The sequence below is a fragment of the Chiloscyllium punctatum genome, chromosome 42 (assembly GCF_047496795.1).
Source record: "Chiloscyllium punctatum isolate Juve2018m chromosome 42, sChiPun1.3, whole genome shotgun sequence".
NCBI classification, from domain to species: Eukaryota; Metazoa; Chordata; class Chondrichthyes; order Orectolobiformes; family Hemiscylliidae; genus Chiloscyllium; species Chiloscyllium punctatum.
This window is the reverse complement of record NC_092780.1, coordinates 19,510,643-19,531,478: the sequence shown is the minus strand read 5'-3', so window position 1 is coordinate 19,531,478 and position 20,836 is coordinate 19,510,643. Positions and strand designations below refer to the sequence as shown.

The 20,836-nt window shown below is 42.0% G+C and overlaps 1 protein-coding gene across 1 annotated transcript in view; it reads right to left on the bottom strand.

Annotated features, from left to right (window-relative positions):
• Nucleotides 1-837: 837 nt before the first annotated feature.
• Nucleotides 838-20,836, bottom strand: part of LOC140465801 (ras-related protein Rab-18-like) — a 29,637-nt gene continuing 9,638 nt past the window's right edge. Inside the window, exons 2-7 of the mRNA XM_072561589.1 lie at nt 17,723-17,778; nt 17,551-17,612; nt 12,300-12,372; nt 9,456-9,574; nt 5,202-5,268; nt 838-2,247 (exon numbers count right to left, since the gene is read on the bottom strand). Of these exons, the coding sequence (XP_072417690.1) occupies nt 2,075-2,247; nt 5,202-5,268; nt 9,456-9,574; nt 12,300-12,372; nt 17,551-17,612; nt 17,723-17,778 (550 nt within the window). The 3' untranslated portion in view covers nt 838-2,074. The remainder of the gene's footprint in view (nt 2,248-5,201; nt 5,269-9,455; nt 9,575-12,299; nt 12,373-17,550; nt 17,613-17,722; nt 17,779-20,836) is intronic.

The window sequence follows — 20,836 nt, the reverse complement described above, 5'->3', positions numbered from 1 at the left end:
GTGGGGGTACTCACTAGGTTTTTTTGCCCCCCCACCTTGTTTCCACTTCAGAAGAAATACCGTTTTACAAAAGGCAAAGGCAGATTTGCAATACCAGGTTTGGCTAGTTAGAACTGGGATTTAAAAATGCACAATACATTGCATGTGCAATTCCATCTTATATAGTAAGATTAATGTAAAATGTATTACTTTTCAAGCTACAGTTACATCGATCGCCTTTCCATCTGCAAGAATTGTTGAGAACACACTGACAAATTGGGCGAGGTCAGATGAGTTCACCTGCTGCACTTTTTTTGGATTGTTGAACAACCAAATGTTCCAAAAGATAAGGTCTGCCACCAGTGCCACTCATGATGTTGTTCACTGCCGGTAGTGCAGGATGATCTCTGTGAACACTTCCCTTGCAGACCTGGCATTTACGTTGGAGCTTCTGAACCAACATCTTGGTGGTAAACTCCCACTGACAGTTTGTATTGCTATTTAGATCAACCAGCAGCTGGAATATTCCATTTCATGGTGATTAATATTGAGGACTTTCATATCTCTTGACAGCAATTATGAGTCAGAAGTTTGGCAATCTGCTCCTCTTTTTGTACAGGTTACTTCAGAGTATAGCATACGCTTGTGGATTCAGCCAGCTTCTAACACGTACCCAAACCAGCAACACCTTCCTTGCTCGATTAGCACTCGCGTGCTTTTTCTAGAAAGGTCTGCTTCATTAGTGAATTCATATTTCCGTGTGATTACATCACTGGAATAATAATCTAGAAGGCCAACCTTACAACAAAAGGCAACTCATTCAAAACAAAATCATTCACAAGAGTCAAAAACAAGAGATTAAGGCAGTCACTGTTTATTAAATCTGATTATTTTAAGTATACTTGGAATTTTTTTATAGTTTCTTTCCTGTTCTAGAAAGTAATCTGCAAATACTGTTATCCCACTTAAACCTGCACATTTATCATCTGTTTGCATGACATCATGTTGAAGAATACTAACATTTAGTGTGGAAATTATGCAGTTTAAGACATAATTCACCCAATGATTAAAAAAGGATCACGTTACATATAGGAGCTCTGCATATTCAGTTATTCAAGGTAGAGCTGACAAGTTGTAGGTGATGTGAAAAGATCACATTGCAATTGATTATAATAGTGTTATTTTCATCCTCCCTAGTCAGGAATGTGATTTAAAAGTAAACTAAATACTGTGAACAAACTGATACGGAATGAGTGCATACATCCGATGAAGCCAAAACACTCACTGTATTCAAAGGTCAAATCTTCATAATAGCCCTTTCAAATCTAACATTTATTGGTGGGAAAACCACCCTACTACTTAGTCTTAACAACAAGTAGTTGCACAACATAAAACTACAATTATTAACTCATGGCACTGCAAGGTAACTTTGCACCAGAGAGCTAGAAAAAGATTGGAGGTGCCTTGGCATTCATGCAAAGGAACAATATAACAGAAAATGGTCCCAAGATTGGATTCAAAATGTGCCCCCTCAACACAGCAACTCCCAGCACATCAAACCTGAATGTATTATTCTCTTTTGTGTGCTGAGGATGAAAAAAGTGACCAAAAGGTCCCTTATCCAAGGGTCACCTGAAATTAGGCATATAAGGCAACAGACAGAGGAAGCTTAAAAACTTTGTTATCCTGCTCCTGAAGAGTACATTTTTAAAAATGGATATCTTTGAAAGAACGTTGAGCCATCGACAATATTGGTCCCCACAACTTAGCCAATTCACCATTCCGCAGGCTTCCATTTTTAAAATTAATTAAAGCAATGCGTCAAATCAATAGGAATTCCACTTCCATAATTTCTGCTGTTAAGTTAAAATAACATTTGTAAAAACAGAGAAACCAAATTAAAAAGTAGAATACATGTCAATCTGTCAAGAGAAGTATGCAAAAAAAGACCTCATTAAAGGCAATAAGCTGTCTTATCTTATATCGCTTTCATTGTCAGAGGTCCAAGATCACAGCAGCTTCCCGCCTTTGTAGACCAAGAGTCACTACTGTTGACATAGTAACAGTATTATGTAGTGAGACAGTCCCAGTTCATTTACAACAGGGAGCAGAAACTACTACATGCTCCATCCTGACTGGATGTGCTTTCAGATAATTTCACGTTTTTATTGTGTCCCTCAGCCTGCCATAGTCCTGGTGTTTGTAGAATTTTTTCTACCACTTCTTCAAATGCACAGTTCACTCCATCACAGGTCTTAGCGCTGGCCTCTGGGGAAACAGCAATCAAATAATTAGGCATCTCCCAACAGGAAAGAATAATCTAACATAAAAGGCAAGTTTTACTACAGTAATTTTTCTTTCCTCCTTGCTGCATTCATAGCAATATACACACACAAAAAAAACCTATCAATCATGAATTTCACATCATTCATTTAACCCCTAGCAAAAGAAAATCTGCATTTAATTCAAAAAACTACCAGGAAAATTCCTCTCAGACTTCCCAAGATATTTGCTTTAATTTATAAATGAATGTGGGCATTTCTGACTAAACCAGAATTTAATTGCCCATCCCTAAATGAGTCAAGGTGAATGGAGCAAAATCCATATGATAATATCATCAACTAAACAAGAAAAAACACTGCGGATGCTGTAAATCAGAAACAAAGGCAAAACTTGCTGGAGAAACTCAGCAGCAGGTCTGGCAGTATCTGTGGAGAGAAAGCAGAGTTAACATTTCAAGACTTTGACTCATCTTCCTTTCAACAGATGTTTCCACACCTGCTAAATTTCTTCAGTAATTTCTATTTTTGTTTCATAATCTCAACTAAACTTGCCTCTCCATTCTTAGACCTCAGTAGTAGCATGAAGAAAGAATAGTTGATTTTTTAGCATAAGGATCTGAAAAGGTTAACATCAAGAAGAACACAATGAGCACTACCCAGTGTATTGACATCAAGAGAGACAGGAAGACAGAAGTTCTTCTTATGTAATATGCATATAGTGCGACTGCATGAGAGAAAGTCTTATTAACTGTACTTGATTCTCAAGATCGACAAGTGTGTGTGGCTGGAAAAGCACAGCAGGTCGAGCAGCATTGATGCTGCAAGCATAAGCCCTTCATCAGGAACGTTCAACATCCCCAAAATGTCAACTCGCCTGCTCCTTGACCTGCTGTGCTTTTTCAGCACCACACTTTTCAAATCTGACTGTCCAGCAGTCCTCACTTTCTCTCTAGACTCTCAATATCTCTACCAAGTAGAGCTAAGTGTTGTAGACTCCATTCACCATAGTCTACTATAAAGACGCAGTGATCACAGAGAGCCAAACAAAGATACATGTCCAACAGGTTATTCCCAATGTTGAAAGTGATAGGATTACTTTATTGCCTTGTTTTGAAATGCTCCAATGATTTCAGGTGCCACCTCAGAAGATATCAGCTATTTAACCAAATCCAATGAAACTCTAAATTAACTTTGTAGCTCCTTTGATTTAACAATTCCTCCTATTTGACAGTGCTATGACACAGACTAGGAAAGTTGTAGGTTATATGTCCCACTCAGAGCAATAAGACCATTCAGACAATCAAGTTTGCTCTACCACTCAATCATGGCTGGTTAGTTTATCAATTCCATTCTTCTGCCTTCTCCATGTAACACCTGATCCCCTCCCCAATCAAGGACCTCTATCTTAATACACTCAAATGACTTGTCTCCACAGCTTTCTGTGACAGTGAGTTCCACAGATTCACCACCCTATGGCTGAAGAAATTCCCCCTCATTTCAGTTCTAAAGGATTAGCCCTTTACTCTGAGACTGTACACTTGGGTCCTAGTCTCTCTCCTACCGGTGTAAACATCTTCTCCACGTTCATTCTCAGTATTCTGTCAGTTTCAATGTGATCCGCTTCATCTTCCTAAACTCCATCGATTACAGACCCAGAACCTTCAACCGCTCCTCTTGTGACAAACCCTTGTCCCTGGGATAATTTTCATAAACCTCCTCTGGACCCCTTCCAATGCCAGCATATTTTTCCTTAGATATAGGCCCATTATTGCTCACAATATTCTAAATGCAATCTGATCAAAGCCTTATTGAGCCTCAGCAATAGATCCTTTCCTTGTCTTCTAGTCCTCTTGTAATGAATGCTAACATTGCATTTGCCTTCCTAACTGCCAACTGAACTTGCATGTTAACCTTAGGAGTCCTAGTTCAGGATTTTCTTGAGTCTCTTCATGCTTCACAAATCTTTCCGCATTTAGAAAATAGTCTTTGCCTTTATTCTTCCTCCCAAAGTGCAAAATCTCGCACTTTCCCACATTTTATCCCATCTACGACTTCCTTGCTCATTTTCCTAGCCTATCCAAATCTTTTTGCAGCCTCGCTGTGTCCTCAACATGACCAGTCTCTCCACCTATCTTTGTGTCATCTGCAAACTTAGCAATAATGCCATCAGTTCCTCTGTCCAGATCATTCACATCTGTGTGAATGGTCCTAACACTAGTCACTGGCTGCCCTTTTGTCCCCACTCTCTGCCCTCTGCCAGTCAGCCAATCCATTATGCATGCCTGCACCTTGCCTCTAACACCATGGGCTCTTATTTGATTTAGCAGCCTACTGTGCAGCACCTTGTCAAAGACCTTCTAGAAATAGATCACATCCACTGGCTCTCCTTTGTCTAACTTGCCTGTCACCTCCTCAAAAAATTCTAACAGATTTGTCAGGCATGACCTCTACTTGAAGCTGCAATGACTCAGCCCCATTTTACCATGCACTTCCAAGTACTTTGCAAATCTCTTCCTTCACAGCCATGTTAGTGAATCTCAGGAAGAACAATAGGAATGTAACAACAATCTTCCCAGGATTCCCGTGCTGAAGTAAGGGAAAAGGGGAAACGATCACAAAAAGGTCCCAACTTGCTGAACTGCAGTGATTATTGGAAGATCGGCACTGGAGAACATCAGGGAAGACAGGGTTGAGCTTAGCTCAACACAATGCCCTTCATCTTAACCCTCTTCCTATCTATAAAATACCTGAAGATTCATCATTGGGGCTTGCCAACAACGATCAGTCATTTGAGAACTAGAGGGTGGTCAGACCATATGGAACATGGCCATGTCAAGGAATCAATGTCTTGAGGCATGAGGTGAAAACTGAACTGGCAAAAATAGAACTGGAAATGTAAAAGAGCAAGAAATAAAAACGGCCAAAAAATATAGAGCTTACCGATAAAAAGCATTGAATGTTTTCTGGCAAATCTCAGCCCTTCATTCCGGTCAACCTCACGGTTTTGCTAACAAAAAGAAAAGGAAGTTTTAGACAATTTTTAAAGCTATCAATGGAGACCAAATTTACTGAACAAAGTAGATTTATCAATGTTAAAGAGCACTCAGTTTGCATTTGAATTTGCAAGTGAAAAGATATGATGGAAAATGACACAATGTTTTATTCTCCTGTTACAGAAGTCATAGAATCCCTACAGTGTGGAAACAGGCCATTTGGCCCAACAAGTCAACACTGACCCTCCGAAAAGTATCCTACCCAGACCCATTCCCCTATTACTCTACATTTCCCCTAACTAATACACCTAGCCGACATATCCCTGAATACTACGGGCAATTTAGCATGGCCAATTCACCTAACCTGCACACCTTTGGATTGTGAGAGATAACCGGAGCACCCGGAGGAAACCCACACAGACACAGGGAGAATTTGCAAACTCCACTCCACACAGATAATTGCCCAAGGCTAGAATCGAACCCAGGTCTCTAATGCTGTGAGGCAGCAGTGCTAACCACTGAGCCATCATGCTGCACATAGTCTCCAGTACCAATAAAGTAACCAAATGTTATTTGGCTAGCATGGAAAATTACAATCACAACTCTGCCACTATAATCACCTTTTAACTTCAGCCGAGTTTCTAAACAATGCAAAAACTGGCTTCACAACCAACTTTATTTAATTGAATGTACACAGATGAAGTGATCCATTATAGCTATTAGAGTATCAAACAAAGTTAATTCTTGGTTTCTATCCACTTCAGCTGGATATTTTAAAAAAATTACAAATTCTTCTTTCCACACCCAACGTGCATAAAAATGAAAGCTCTTCAACTATTCCTTTCTTGCAAAAAGCAAGCATCTTTTCTTTTCATTTAAGGTTCTTCCAAGGCTTCAACAATGCCATCCTTCTCCCAGACTCTCTTCATTCTTTAGCCTATGGATCACATTTGCTGTATAAGGAATGCAAGGGTTAAAGCTGAAAAGGGTGAAATATAGTTTCAGTTCAAAATGTTTTAGCAGAATAAATGAAAGCAGAATTTGAAGATTAGGTACATATACTCAAAAGACCCAGGCCAGGAAGTGAGTGATACAAACAAGAATGCAGCCTAGACTGCACAATCAGCAGAATTAGGGGAGGCCTTGGATGGCCACAAAGCCTGTATGCACTGTGGGAAATAAACAACATCTTGTTATGGACTTTAGTAAGGTGTTTGATAAGGTTCCCCATGGTAAACTAATAGAGAAAGTGAAGTCATATGGTGTGCATGGTGCTCTGGCTAGGTGGATAAAGACCTGGTTGAGCAGCAGGAGACAGACAGTAGTAGTTGAAGGGAGTTTCTTAAACTGGAGAAAAGGTGACCAGTGGTGTTCCACAGGGATCAGTGTTGTTTGTGATATACATAAATGATCTGGAAGAGGGCACTTTGGTATGATTAGCAAGTTTGCAGATGACACGAAGATTGGTGGAGTAGCAGAAAGCATAAGGGACTGTCAAAGAATACAGGACAATATAGATAGACTGGAGAGTTGGGCAGAAAAAGTGGCAGATGGAGTTCAATCCAGACAAATGTGAGGTGATGCATTTAGGCAAGTCTAATTCTAGAGCGAATTATACAATGAATGGAAGAGCCTTGGGAAAAGTTGATGGGCAGACAGATCTGGAAATGCAGGTCCATTGTACCCTGAAGGTTACTACACAGATAGATAGAGTGGTCAAAAAGACAAAGAGTATGCTTGCCTTCATTGGACAGGGTATTGAGTAGAAGAGCTGGCAAGTCATGTTAAAATTGTACAAGACATTGGTTCGGCTGCATTTAGAATACTGTGTACAGTCTGGTCACCACATTACCAAAAGGATGTGGACGCTTTGGAGAGGGTGCAGAGAAGGTTTATGAGGATGTTGCCTGGTATGGAAGGTACTAGCTATGAAGATAGGTTGAGTAGGTTAAGTTTATTTTCATTAGAAAAAAAGAAGATTGAGGGTATATGAAGGGTATAGACAGGGTGGATAGAGATAAGCTTTCTCCCAGGGATTCAATAATGAGGAGGTCACTCTTTCAAGGTGAGAGGTGAACAGTTTAAGAGGGATACAGATGGCAAGTACTTCACACAGAGGGTGGTGGGGGTCTGTAACGCATTGCCAGCAGAAGTGGTAGAGGCAGGCATGGCAGGTTCATTTAAGATGCATCTGGACAGATGCACGAGTAGGTGGGGAGCTGATACTTAGGAATTGGGCGACAGGTTTAGACAGTAATTTGGATCGGCTCAGGTTTGGAGGGCCAAAGGGCCTGTTCCTGGGCTGTAAGTTTTCTTTATTCTTTGTTCTTATGATTGGAAATTGACCACATTAGAAGTTGAATATTTGATCAAATATGTACAAGAGATAAGAACTTGTGCAGTCTTAGAATGTTTAGGACTGACTCTTCTTGTGTGCATTAATAACTGACAGTAACTTGTACCCAAGTCTCCTCATCAAATTGAATAGCATCAAGAGAACACAGAGGCAAACTTGCCGCCTAACATCCCAATAGTTCCCAGAGATGAATCAATATCTAACAATCATTCCTTAAAATCCTTTCCATTTCTTCTTCAATTTTATGATTTCAACGTTTTGAGCTGAAGAGTGGTCAAAAAAAGTCAAATTCATAAATTGTAGACATTTGCCACTTAAAAAGGGCTCTACAAACTATGACACACAAAAGGCATTTGAGAGCACTAATGTCTTTGGCAAATTAATATTTGAAAAAAGTGCTGATTTTTTTCTTTAATATTAACTTGTAGGATGTGGAAATCTCAGGCTTGCTGACATTTATTGCCGGTCCCTAGTTGCCATTGAGAAGGTGGTAGTGAGCTGCCTTCTTGAACCGCTCCAGTCCACTTGTGGAAGGTTGACTCACTGTCCTTAGGGAGAGAATTCCAGGAATTTGTCTGGCGACTCCCATATATTTCCAAGTCAAGGGGAGTGGCTTGGAGTGGAATTTGCAGGTGATGGTGTTCCTGTGCATCTGCTGCCCTTTGGCCTTCTTCTTGGATTTGGAAGATGTCATCGGAGAATATTTGATGAATGGCTGCAGTGTATCTTGCAGACAGTAGACACTGCTGCTGAGTGTCAGTGGTGGAAGGAATAATAGACGTGGTGTCGGGCTGCCTTGTCCTGGATGGTGTCAAGCTTCTTCAGTGTTGTTGGAGCTGCACCAAACCAAGCAAATGGGGACTATTGCATCACACTCCTGACTTGTGCCTTGTGAATGATGGACAGGCTTTGGAGAGTTTCTTGCTGCAGTATTCCTAGTTTCTGATCTCCTCTTGTAGCCACTGCGTTTATGTGGCACGTCCGATTGAGTTTCTGATCAATGATAACCTTAAGTATATTGACAGTGGGGGATTCAGCAACAGTAACACTATTGAATATCAAGGGGCAGTCGTTAGATTGTTTGTTATTGGACATGGTCATTGCCTGGCATTTGTGTGGCATGAATGGCATTAGCCGCTTGTCAGCCCAAGCCTGGATATTCGAGGAGAAAGTGAGGACTGCAGATGCTGGAGATCAGAGCTGAAACTGCGTTGCTGGAAAAGCGCAGCAGGTCAGGCAGCATCGACGTTTCGGGCATAAGCCCTTCTTCATGCTTATGCCCGAAACGTCGATTCTCCTGTTCCTTGGATGCTGCCTGACCTGCTGCGCTTTTCCAGCAACACATTTTCAAGCCTGGATATTGTCGAGATCTTGTTGCATTTGAACACTGCCTGCTTCAGTATCTGAGGAATCGTGAATGATGCTGAACATTGTGTAAACATCGGCGAACATCCCCACTTCTGTCTTAATAAAAGGGAGGCAAGGTCATTGATGAAGCAGCTGAGGTTAGTTAGGCTGAGGACACTACCCTGAGGAACTCCTGCAGAGATATGCTAGAGCTACGATGACGGACAATCATCACTGTCTTTCCATGTGCTAGGTATCTCTCCAACCAGTGGAGAGTTTGCCCCGATATCCACTGTTTCCGAGTTTGCTAGGGCTTCCTGATGCCACACTTGGTCGAATGCAGGTCTGATGTCAAGCGCCATCAGTCTGACTTCACGTCTGCAATTCAACTCTTGTCCATGTTTGAATCTAGGCTGTAAATGAGGTCAGGAGCCAAGTGGCCCTGGCAGCACCCAAACTGGGCATCACTGAGCTTCTGAAATATTTTAAAAGATTTACCTTATCAATCTTGTTGCCAACAAGCATCTTTACAATTCCATGCTTTGTGCTGAAGGTTTCCAATTCATTCAACCAATTATCGAGCTTTCCAAAGGTTTCTCTCCTCGTGACATCATATACTGTAACAAACACCTTCATTTTAGAACAATAGTTTACTATAAGCCAATCTACAGAATCGTAATGTCTGAGCTACCCTTCTTTAAACTTATATTTTTCACAGAATAAGAGTGTCATTGGTTCAGCCAGTATTTGCTGCTGCCCTTAGGAAGGTGGTTGCAGCATAAATAATTCAAAACATTGTCCAGAAATTGTGTAATTTTGTCTGTAAAGTTGCATTGCTCAGTCAGTCAGTCAGTCAGTCAATCAGAAAAGACTGCAAAAATGGAAATGTTTTACTTTTATAACTTCTCTCCAAAATTCCAGATGCAAAACTACCAGTTTGCTTTGGTCAGTTAATATTAACGCAATCTTTCCAAATACCAATTCATGTTTGCTGTAAATAAATTAGGTTATTAGATTTGCATTGCACAAATCATGTATTGTTAGTGAACCGAATTTCCTCAAAATTGCATCTGAGAAACAAGCAAACAAATTCAACTTAAGTGCACTCCAGGTCATAACTCCCTTATAAATGATATACAGTACCATCATAATTCAGTCAAACATTTTAATCAGCTGATTGAGAAGGATGGGTAAAAAAAATTAGGCTTCCACTTCCTGCATCAAATTTAATTGCTGGATAATTGACATACAATACAAAGTAGAACAGCTGTGTCTTTATGCTCTTCAAACAAAAAGGAATGGCTGAGGTCTACGAGGTCTTTAAAAATACAAAAACAACAAAAAAGGTTTTAATGGACCAGACACAGAGCAAGTATTTTCTCTTGGGGAAAGAGTAAAACTAGAGGCTATCAACAAAATGATAGTCACCAAGAAATCAGAAGAAATGTCTTTACCTTGAGTGTAGTGAGAACTCCCAGCACTTGTTAATGTGAATACGATTGGAGGTGTAGTGGACAGCGAAGAAGGTTACCTCAGATTACAACAGGATCTTGATCAGATGGGCCAATGGGCTGAGAGGTGGGAGATGGAGTTTAATTCAGATAAATGCGAGGTGCTACATTTTGGGAAAGCAAGTCTTAGCAGGACTTATCCACTTAAATGGTAAGGTATTAGGGAGTGTTGCTGAAAAAAAAAGAGACCTTGGAGTGCAGGTTCATAGCTCCTTGAAAGTGGAGTCGCAGGTAGATAAGATAGTGAAGAAGGCGTTTGGTATGCTTTCCTTTATTGGTCAGAGTACGGAGTACAGGAGTTGGGAGGTCATGTTGCGGCCGTACAGGATAGTGGTTAGGCCACAGTTGGAATGTTGCATGCAATTCTAGTCTCCTTCCTATCAGAAAGATGTTGTAAAACTTGAAATGCTTCAGAAAAGATTTACAAGGATGTTGCCACAGTTGGAGGATTTGAGCTATAGGGACAGGCTGAACAGGCTGGGGCTGTTTTCCCTGGAGCGTCAGAGGCTGAGGGGTGACCTTATAGAGGTTTACAAAATTATGAGGGGCATGGATACGATGAATAGACAAAATCTTTTCCCCAGGGGTGGGGGAATGCAGAACTAGAGGGCATAGGTTTAGGGTGAGAGGGGAAAGATATAAAAGAGACCAAAGGGGCAACTTTTTCATGCAGAGCGTGGTATGTGTATGGCTTGAGCTGCCAGAGGAAGTGGTGGAGGCTGGTACAATTGCAACATTAAAGAGGCATTTGGAGGGTATAGGAATAGGAAGGGTTTGGAAGGATATGGGCCGGGTACTGGCAGGTGGGACTAGATTGGGTTGGGATGGGATATCTGGTCCAACCCGTCCATGCCGGCCAAAGGGTCTGTTTCCATGCTGTACATCTCTATGACTCTAACAGGTGCATTTATAGAGACAAGACATGCATTTGGGAGAATGAGAATAGCAGGTTATACTGATAGAATCAACATGAAAAGGATAAAAGAAAGTACAAGCAGAGCACAGAGTCAGAGATGTACAGCACAGTGAAAGACTCTTTGCTGGTCAAAAGCAACCACCTAACTAAACTAGTTCCATAGCTTTGTATGCCTCAGTATTGCAAGAGCATATCTAAATGCTTCTTACATATTAAGAGGGTTATAATTGTCAGACTGATTCATCCAATTCTGTCCTGTATATTCTATTTACAAATGGTGTCATGTTGAAGCTACCAGCAACCACAATACTAGATAGTTCAAGGTCAACCAATAGGCACAGTCACAAACAAAAACCTTCAGCACTCTCTCTTAGTCCACTTGGTAAGTTTACCTAGAGTTTAAGACTGGCTACAAGGAATACTTGCTCAGAACACAAAGTCCTAACAGTCTGGGAAGCTCCGTATAGCAGCTTTTAACTTGGAGATCATTCTAAACTGAAGAAAGTAATTTCGACCATGCAACAGACTTGGATAATACTCATGTACTGAAGCGAAAGTTAATGTCATCATGGCTCCTGAGCACCACAGGCTGTTCTGAGAGATAACTAGTAGAAAGTTTAATCCACCATAGGAGAAGGTAAAAAAAACAAGGCTTTTACGGTGACCTCTAATTATATTGCATATGAGTCTTCTCCATAAACTTAAAGCAGAAACTGTACTAACAACATGTGCTGGAATTAGCCCACTGAACTAACTATTGCACAATAACCACTTCACAAATGGTTCATTTCGGTTCCAAAACATATTTGTTTGGTCAACTCTGTTGCAACGTCAGAGGTTTGTACAATCATGCCGATCTTGCAAGAGGGAAGGATTGTGAATGACACAGAATCTCCAATGCAATAAACTCCTTACCCAAAATAACACCTTGAGCACCTCTGTAATAACTTGGTGTTAGCGTCCGGAATCGCTCCTGTCCAGCCGTGTCCTATCAAAGCAAAAAAAAAATCTGAAAAGTAAGGCTAAAGGAACCAGCAATGCAAATGAACAACAATTACAATAAAGCAAAAGATATGGATAGAGCATGTTGGCAGAAGGGCATCATTCAATAATGGCCTTGATTAATCCAAGATCACTCTTCTATCAAAATGATTATCTCAAAAGCTTCAAGGTACTCTTCACAGCATTGAGATACATTTTAAATGTTAAGTCGAACATGTGGGCTTTTCAAATATTCAAACATTTTAAGTTAAATGTAGAGAATACATTGGCCCAAGATCATTCAAGCCTGGGGATAACGTAGTTTTCACAAATTAGGGCCATTCTGGACTTTTTTAATGGGCAACAGAGAGTGAGACAGTCAGAAATCAGGAAAGTAAGCTTACAGAGATAAGCCTGAGAGTTTGATTCTTGAAAGATCAAGGAGAAACTAAATGGTATGAAAAGGTTCCACGATTTTGATATTTCAGATACATTTTTTAAAAAAATAAGCACCTTTGATTTTTCCCTTTTCTGCAAAAGTGGGAAGATGATCGAAGGATACCCAGACTGATTATCAGTCCATTAAACCAGTCCTTCTGCAGCTAACAAGTCTTGGCAGGGGAACAGAACCCAGAGCTTCTGGCCCAGAGATAAGGACACTCACCATTGCAGTGCAAACCTCTTGTAAGATCATGATTAGCTACCACAACATTGCTTATTTCATCACCTAAAGTAGCAGAGATGATCACATCCTTCTAGTTGATTTCACCACATTTCTCCTTCTTCCGGTTGGATAGAAACAGAGTGTGGCTTAATTTCTTTCACGATCAAAAAACGACAAAGGCTAGATTGGTGCTACAATTCTGAGCCAAGCCGAACCTGAAATGGCTTATTTAGAAGTAACAGAACAAAAAGTAAACTTTCCAACGGAGTGTGCAAGAGGCCATTCCAGGAGCAGCACCAGGCATAGCTATAACAACTCAAGAGTCAGAGATGTACAGCAAGTAAACAGACTTCAGTCCAACTCATCCATACTGACCAGATATCCTATAAAAATCTAGCGCCATTTACCAGCACATGGCCCATATCCTTCCAAACCCTTCCTATCCATATACCCATCCAGATGCCTTTTCAATGTTGCACTTGTACCAGCCTCCACCACTTCCTCTGGCAGCTCATTCCATACATGCACCACTCTGCATGAAAAATCTTCCCCTTAGGTCCCTTTTAAATCTACCAAACAGTACTATTTGCATGCCAAACATCATTAGCAGCAAGTGATTAGACAGAGCTAAGCAATCCCCACAACCAACAGATCAGATTTAAGCTCTAGTGGTGGTGGACAATTAAAAGAACATGCTGGTGCAAGGCTGAAGCATTCACAATTATCTTCAGCCAATTTAATTCCACATGACATTAAGAAACTGTTGGAGGCACTGGTTAGTACAAAGGATATGGGCCCTGACATCATTTTCACAACCGTACAAAAAATGTGTGCTCCAGAATGTGCTGCCCCTAGCCAAGCTGATCCAGTATAATTACAACACTGGCATCGACCTGAAAATGTGGAAAATTGCCCAGGTGCATCCTGTACACAAGAAACAGGACAAATCCAATCAGTAAAATGATGGAAAGGGTCATCTATTGTGCAATCAAACAGCATCTGCTCAATGGTGCCCAGTTTGAGTTCTGCCAGGGCCACTCAGCTCCTGACCTCATTACAATCTTTATTCAAACATGGATAGAAGCACGGAATCCTAGAGGGGAGAGTGACAGCCCTTGATGTCATAGCCACATTAGACCAAGTATGTCATCACAGAGCCCTAGTAAAAGTGGAACCAACAGGAATCAGAGACAAACTCTCCACTGGTTGGAGTCTAACCTGGCACATCAGAAGATGGTAATGGTGAAGAAGGTCATTCATCTCAGCTCTAAAACATTGCACTGAGGAATTCCTGCAGCAATGTCCTGGGCCAAACCATCTTCAACTACCTCAGTGATCTTCTGTCCATCATAACTTCAGAAGTGGGACATTCACCGAAGATTCCACCATGGTGAGCACCGTTTGCAACTCCTCAATTCAAATGCAACAAGACTTGGATAATATCCAGGCTCAAGCTTATAAACTGGCAAGTAACATTTGTGGAGAAAGTGAGGACTGCAGATGCTGGAGATCAGAGCTGAAAATGTGTTGCTGGAAAAGCGCAGGTCAGGCAGCATCCAAGGAACAGGAGAATCGACGATTCAGACATCAGCCCTTCTTCAGGAATGAGGAAAGTGTGTCCAGCAGGCTAAGATAAAAGGTAGGGAGGAGGGACTTGGGGGAGGGGCATTGGGAATGCGATAGTGGAAGGAGATCAAGCTGAGGGTGATAGGCTGGAATGGGGTGGGGGCAGAGAGGTCAGGAAGGAGATTGCAGGTTAGGAAGGCGGTGCTGAGTACGAGGGATTTGACTGAGACAAGGTGGGGGGAGGGGAAATGAGGAAACTGGAGAAATCTGAGTTCATCCCTTGTGGTTGGAGGGTTCCCAGGCGGAAGATGAGGCGCTCTTCCTCCAACCGTCGTGTTGCCATGGTCTGGCAATGGAGGAGTCCAAGGACCTGCATGTCCTTTGTGGAGTGGGAGGGGGAGTTGAAGTGTTGGGCTACAGGGTGGTTGGGTTGGTTGGTCCGGGTGTCCCAGAGGTGTTTTCTGAAACGTTCCACAAGTAGGTGGCCTGTCTCCCCAATATAGAGGAGGCCACATCGGGTGCAGCGGATGCAATAGATGATGTGTGTGGAGGTGCAGGTGAATTTGTGGCGGATATGGAAGTGTCCCTTGGGGCCTTGGAGGGAGGTAAGGTGGGGGGGGGGGGGTGGTGGTGAGGCGTAGGCGCAAGTTTTGCATTTCTTGTGGTTGCAGGCGAAGGTGCTGGGAGTGGAGGTTGGGTTGGTGGGGGGTGTGGACCTGACGAGGGAGTCACGGAGGGAGTGGTCTTTTCGGAACGCTGATAGGGGAGGGGAGGGAGATATGTCCCTGGTGGTGGGGTCCGTTTGGAGGTGGCGGAAATGACGGCGGATGATACGCTGTACATGGAGGTTGGTGGGGTGGTAGGTGAGGACCAGTGGGGTTCTGTCCTGGTGGCGGTTGGAGGGGCGGGTCTCAAGGGCGGAGGAGCGGGAAGTGGAAGAGATGCGGTGGAGGGCATCGTCGACTACGTCTGGGGGGGAAATTGCGGTCCTTGAAGAAGGAGGCCATCTGGGTGGTACGGTTTTGGAACTGGTCCTTCTGGGAGCAGATGCGGCGGAGACGAAGGAATTGGGAATATGGGATGGCGTTTTTACAGAGGGAAGGGTGGGAGGTGGTGTAGTCTAGGTAGCTGTGGGAGTCAGTTGGTTTATAATAAATGTCCGTGTCGATTCGGTCACCCGAGATGGAAATGGAAAGGTCTAGGAAGGGGAGGGAGGAGTCTGAGACGGTCCAGGTGAATTTGAGGTTGGGGTGGAAAGTGTTGGTAAAGTGGATGAACTGTTCAACCTCCTCGTGGGAGCATGAGGCAGCGCCGATACAGTCATCGAAGTAGCGGAGAAAAAGGTAGGGGGTGGGACCAGTGTAGCTGCGGAAGATGGACTGTTCCACATATCCTACGAAGAGGCAGGCATAGCTGGGGCCCATGCGGGTGCCCATGGCTACTCCTTTGGTTTGGAGGAAGTGGGAGGATTGGAAAGAGAAGTTGTTCAGGGTGAGGACCAGTTCAGTCAGTCAAAGGAGGGTGTCGGTGGAAGGGTACTGGTTGGTACGGCGGGAAAGGAAGAAGTCCTTCGTGATGGGGGATGGAGGTGTACAGGGACTGGATGTCCATGGTGAAGATAAGGCGTTGGGGACCGGGGAAGCGAAAATCATGGAGGAGGTGGAGGGCGTGGGTGGTGTCCCGAACGTAGGTAGGGAGTTCTTGGACTAAGGGGGACAGGACCGTGTCGAGGTACGCAGAGATGAGTTCGGTGGGGCAGGAGCAGGCTGAGACAATGGGTCAGCCGGGGCAGTCAGGTTTGTGGATTTTGAGCAGGAGGTAGAAACGGGCGGTGCGGGGTTGTGGGACTATGAGGTTGGAGGCAGTGGATGGGAGATCCCCTGAGGTGATGAGGTTCTGGATGGTCTGGGAGATGATGGTTTGGTGGTGGGAGGTGGGGTCATGGTCAAAGGGGCAGTAGGAGGAGGTGTCTGCCAGCTGGCGTTTAGCCTCAGCGGTGTAAAGGTCAGTGTAACATTTGTAGCGCACAAATATCAGGCAATCAACATCTCCAATTAGAGATAATTTAACCAATGCCGCTTGACATCTGATGGCATTACCATAACTGAAACCCACTACCCTCAATATCCTGGAGGTTACCACTGACCGAAACTCAACTGGACTCACTATATAAACGCAATGGCTATAATGGCAGGTCAAAGGCTCACTTTCTGACTGCCCAAAGCCTGTCTATCATCGACAAGGCACAGGTCAGCAATGTGACAGAATACTCCCTAATTGCCTGGATGTGTGCAGCTCCAATGACACGTATGAAACTGGAGTTGTCCATCCAGGACAAAGCAGCCTGTTTGCCTGGCCCCAAGTCCACAGGCAACTACACCTGCCACCACCAAGGCTCAGTCGCAGCAGTGTGTACGGTCTACAAGATGCACTTTAGAAATTCTAAGAAAATCTAATTCTTAGACCATCACTTCTATCTAGAAGGACAAGGCTAGCAGATACATGGGAAAACCACCACTTGCAAGTTCCCTCCAAGCCACTCGCCATTTGACTTGGAAATATTTTGCCATTCCTTCACCCTTGCTGGGTCAAAATCCTGGAATTCCCTAACAGTATTGCGGCTCTACCTACAGCACATGGACTGCAGAGTTCAATAAGGCAGCTCACCATCACCTTCTCAACAGCAACTAGAGATAAATGCTGGCCAGCCAGTGACACCCACATCCCACAGGAGAATTAAAATAAAAGATGTGTCCATTTTAATCTATAAATATTATTTATCATCTGAAGTTTCCTTCCACTCCACATTCCACTGTCTAAAAATAACTGTAGATAATAGGCCATTGGCATGTGTTTCAAAGATTTGAAAAGTGAAGTATTCAAAAACCAAGCATTACATTCAGCCTTAATTCAAGATGCTAGCCACTGTTTGCAAGCTGTATTTAATGGACTTACCCAGATTGCAAGCTTAATACTGTTGTCATTAAACTTCATGGTTTTCACTTTAAAGTCAACCCCTAAAAGAAAAGTTTGCAAAGAATCAAATCAATACATGCACATGGAAAAATGTGATTTTTCATCATCCTCAGATATTATAGAATATGTTAAAAAAAAAGTTTAACCTCACCAATGGTTGAACCAATTTCAGAGTCAAATGTATCATCTGTGAACCTTAGTAGAAGGCTAAAATATATAAAAAAAAGAGATTTTTAGTTCTGTGTATAAAAAGGTATTGCTGCAATTTCTTTTAAAACCCGTAGCACACTTAAGCACCAATTTCAAAAAATCAAACTACACCAACTCTGACCTTGCTGTGTTTCTATAAGAGCAGATCCCAATTACCTCTGGAAGTCAACGTTTGGAGACCTCCACCTACCAGTGCTATTCCCACAAGTAGAACTGGGCACAGATGGAAACTTAAGTTATAAATTGCACAGCTTTGAACAACTGCTTTTGTCTAAGTCGGATTGCTGCATTGATTGGAGCAATGCCTTCAAGAACCGTCATTGCAAAAAAATGGAATCATCAATGGAAGCTAGGGCAGGTTTGTGCTGCAAGTCAGGCAAGCTGGTCAAACATTAGAGTTATGCTTTGCAAAACTGGAAGAATCAGATATTAAAGTGAAAGCATGCAAAGATGAGTTTCTAGTGCACATCACCTGCTTTGTCACTTTAAGATTATTTCTCTCCACTGCGAGTCACAAGTTTATGTCCAAGCAATTGATATCAAAGGTTTGGGCTCTCACTGGGTGGACATTAGAGACAAATGTGGATTCTTTCCCCAGCAAAGTACATTCCCGATGAGGCAATGCCTATGTTATCCATTGCTACAAAGAAACTCAGCATGGATTGTGTGGCCTGTTGAAAGATCCACGAGATATTTATTACAGATATCTGCAAATTCACATGTACAAGTATCTGGGTTAATATTATACTATGCTTCTAATAGCATGTCATGCTTCAAGTGATCAGAGTCAAGTTGGAGTCTTGGACCTTCGTACCATGCACAAATGATACAATAATGATGTCATGAACAGGTCTCAAAAGGTGTACTGACTATGAGACATAACCCAATAAGGACCTCCTCCCAAGACATGAGCTCATAATTAGATGGTTAACTTCACTATTTTCCAATCTGCATCTTTAACCACACGTGACCCAATATCACAATACGGCACAATCAGAAAGAAAATAATGCTAAGTGAACACCACAGTAATCACTGACTGAGAAAATAACACTTCCAGAAATACTTGAAACCAACAATCTAAGGCTATAGCCGACAATGAATATATTCAAAGAGAATGTGCAACAGTGAACAATCTTGCCACTCTTTCACAGTTGTTACATCTACCTTTATATGATTCTTAGAACCAGAATATGCACCAGATAGATTTGACTAGGTAACCTACTGGCTTATCATGCTGTCACAAGGGACACTACATCAAATGCCCCACAAAGAATTAACACAAGTAGGTTTCCCTTCAACTTTACAATGTGCTGCAGATCTAGTATAAACCTATCCTTTACATTGACTAATATGCAGGTTTCAGATGAGGAATGTTGTACCTTAGACAGCACCTTATAGATCCCTAGGCCAACCAAAAGATTGCCCATGTTGGTTTTGCCCAACATTGAATCGCAATGTAATAAAGTCTCCACAATCATTGAACAACTTACTAAAACTTGCAATACAGTATTTCAGAAGTAAGAGTGGAATGCTGGGAATCCCTGGACAATGTTCATATCAACCAGATGCTCCCGAGAAAATGGAAGGCTTAAAGAATCATTTGCACAAAGTGAAATTCAAGAACATGTCAGCAAAAGGTATCAGATAAAGTGAAAATTCAACATTCCCCTTTTTAATTATATCTTTCAAGTATTCCTTCCTGAATGCACTAATTCTTTTGCTGTATAGTTCCATAGCCACTGATCTTTCTATACAAGCCGAGAAGGTATGGACTATTCAATTGTATGGAGTGCATCCCACCATGTGGCAGAGTCCTGGCTGTCTTCCCTTCATTCAACTCAAGGATCCTGGCCCAATTGATGCAAATCTACTGTTACCTAGCTGGCATCAAGTGGAATTTCCAACTTGTTACCACTTTAGCATTTGGGAGAGTCCCATAAAAGGCAGGGCTAAATAACCTGATAGCTGAGCATTCATTATTGGCCAGGACCCTGGAGAATTATTGAGCACTTTTTTTCAGGTGAGTGTTTGAAGGCTTTTTATATGCACTTATGCATGTAAGTGAAGACAAAACATCAGTTTTAACATCCAGTCAAGGAATGCAGCTGATAGTTCAGCTGTCCCTGCACAACGCACTGAAATGTATGTTCAAGTCTTTAAAACGGAATTTGACCCTGTGATCTGTGACTTGGAAGTGAGAGAGTGTTACCACTGAATCAAAGGTCAGCTTGGAAAATATACCAGAGCTTTAAATGCAGATTAGATCCATTGATCAAAAGAGCCAATAAATTAATGGAAGATGCTCACTTTCCACTGCCACCCTTTAACAGATCTGAGCACTTCATGCACTGGGCACTTACTAGAATCAATTTCACAAAACAAGTTTGTTGCTACAGTTGCCTTCAACATCCATTATAGGTATTTGTTCAATTCTTCCTTTGACTTGAGTTTTTAAAAAAAAGTTAATTTAGTGCAAAATCCAAGTTAACATTACTTTTTTTTAAAACAATGGTATAAATCCTAGTATTCTATGCACTTGCTCACCAGATACTGTGCATAAATTCTGTACATGGAGTTAAAAATGTTGTTTGACAGTTACACTCCAACCAGTGTTTAATCTGGAACAACACATCCTGTCCCTGTTTAGATACAAAGTGTGCAGAAACAATGTGAGACTGGCAACATTTTTTTTAGGAAATAAATATTAGATGCTCTTTGGTATAGTGCAAAGCAAGATGCTAAAAATAGCTCCATGGAAATCAGAAGTTACAACCTAAACAAATGCTCCTCGTCTGGGATTCTGACAAGTTAAGAATTTCAGTAATTTCAATGTTACAGATCACTTAGTTCTTTGAAGGTACCAGATTCATTTCTACAACTTTAAACTATTGTTACTTTGGATTCCTGACAACATGTTTATTTTTCTGTTTGCCCTTTACATGTAAACAGAAATATAGGATAGAATTAGTTGTTGTTCCCATTTACTGACCACGTCTGGTCAACCTCAGAGTGTGGAAGGAGAATTGTACGTAGGCCAAACTAAGTAGGAGTGGC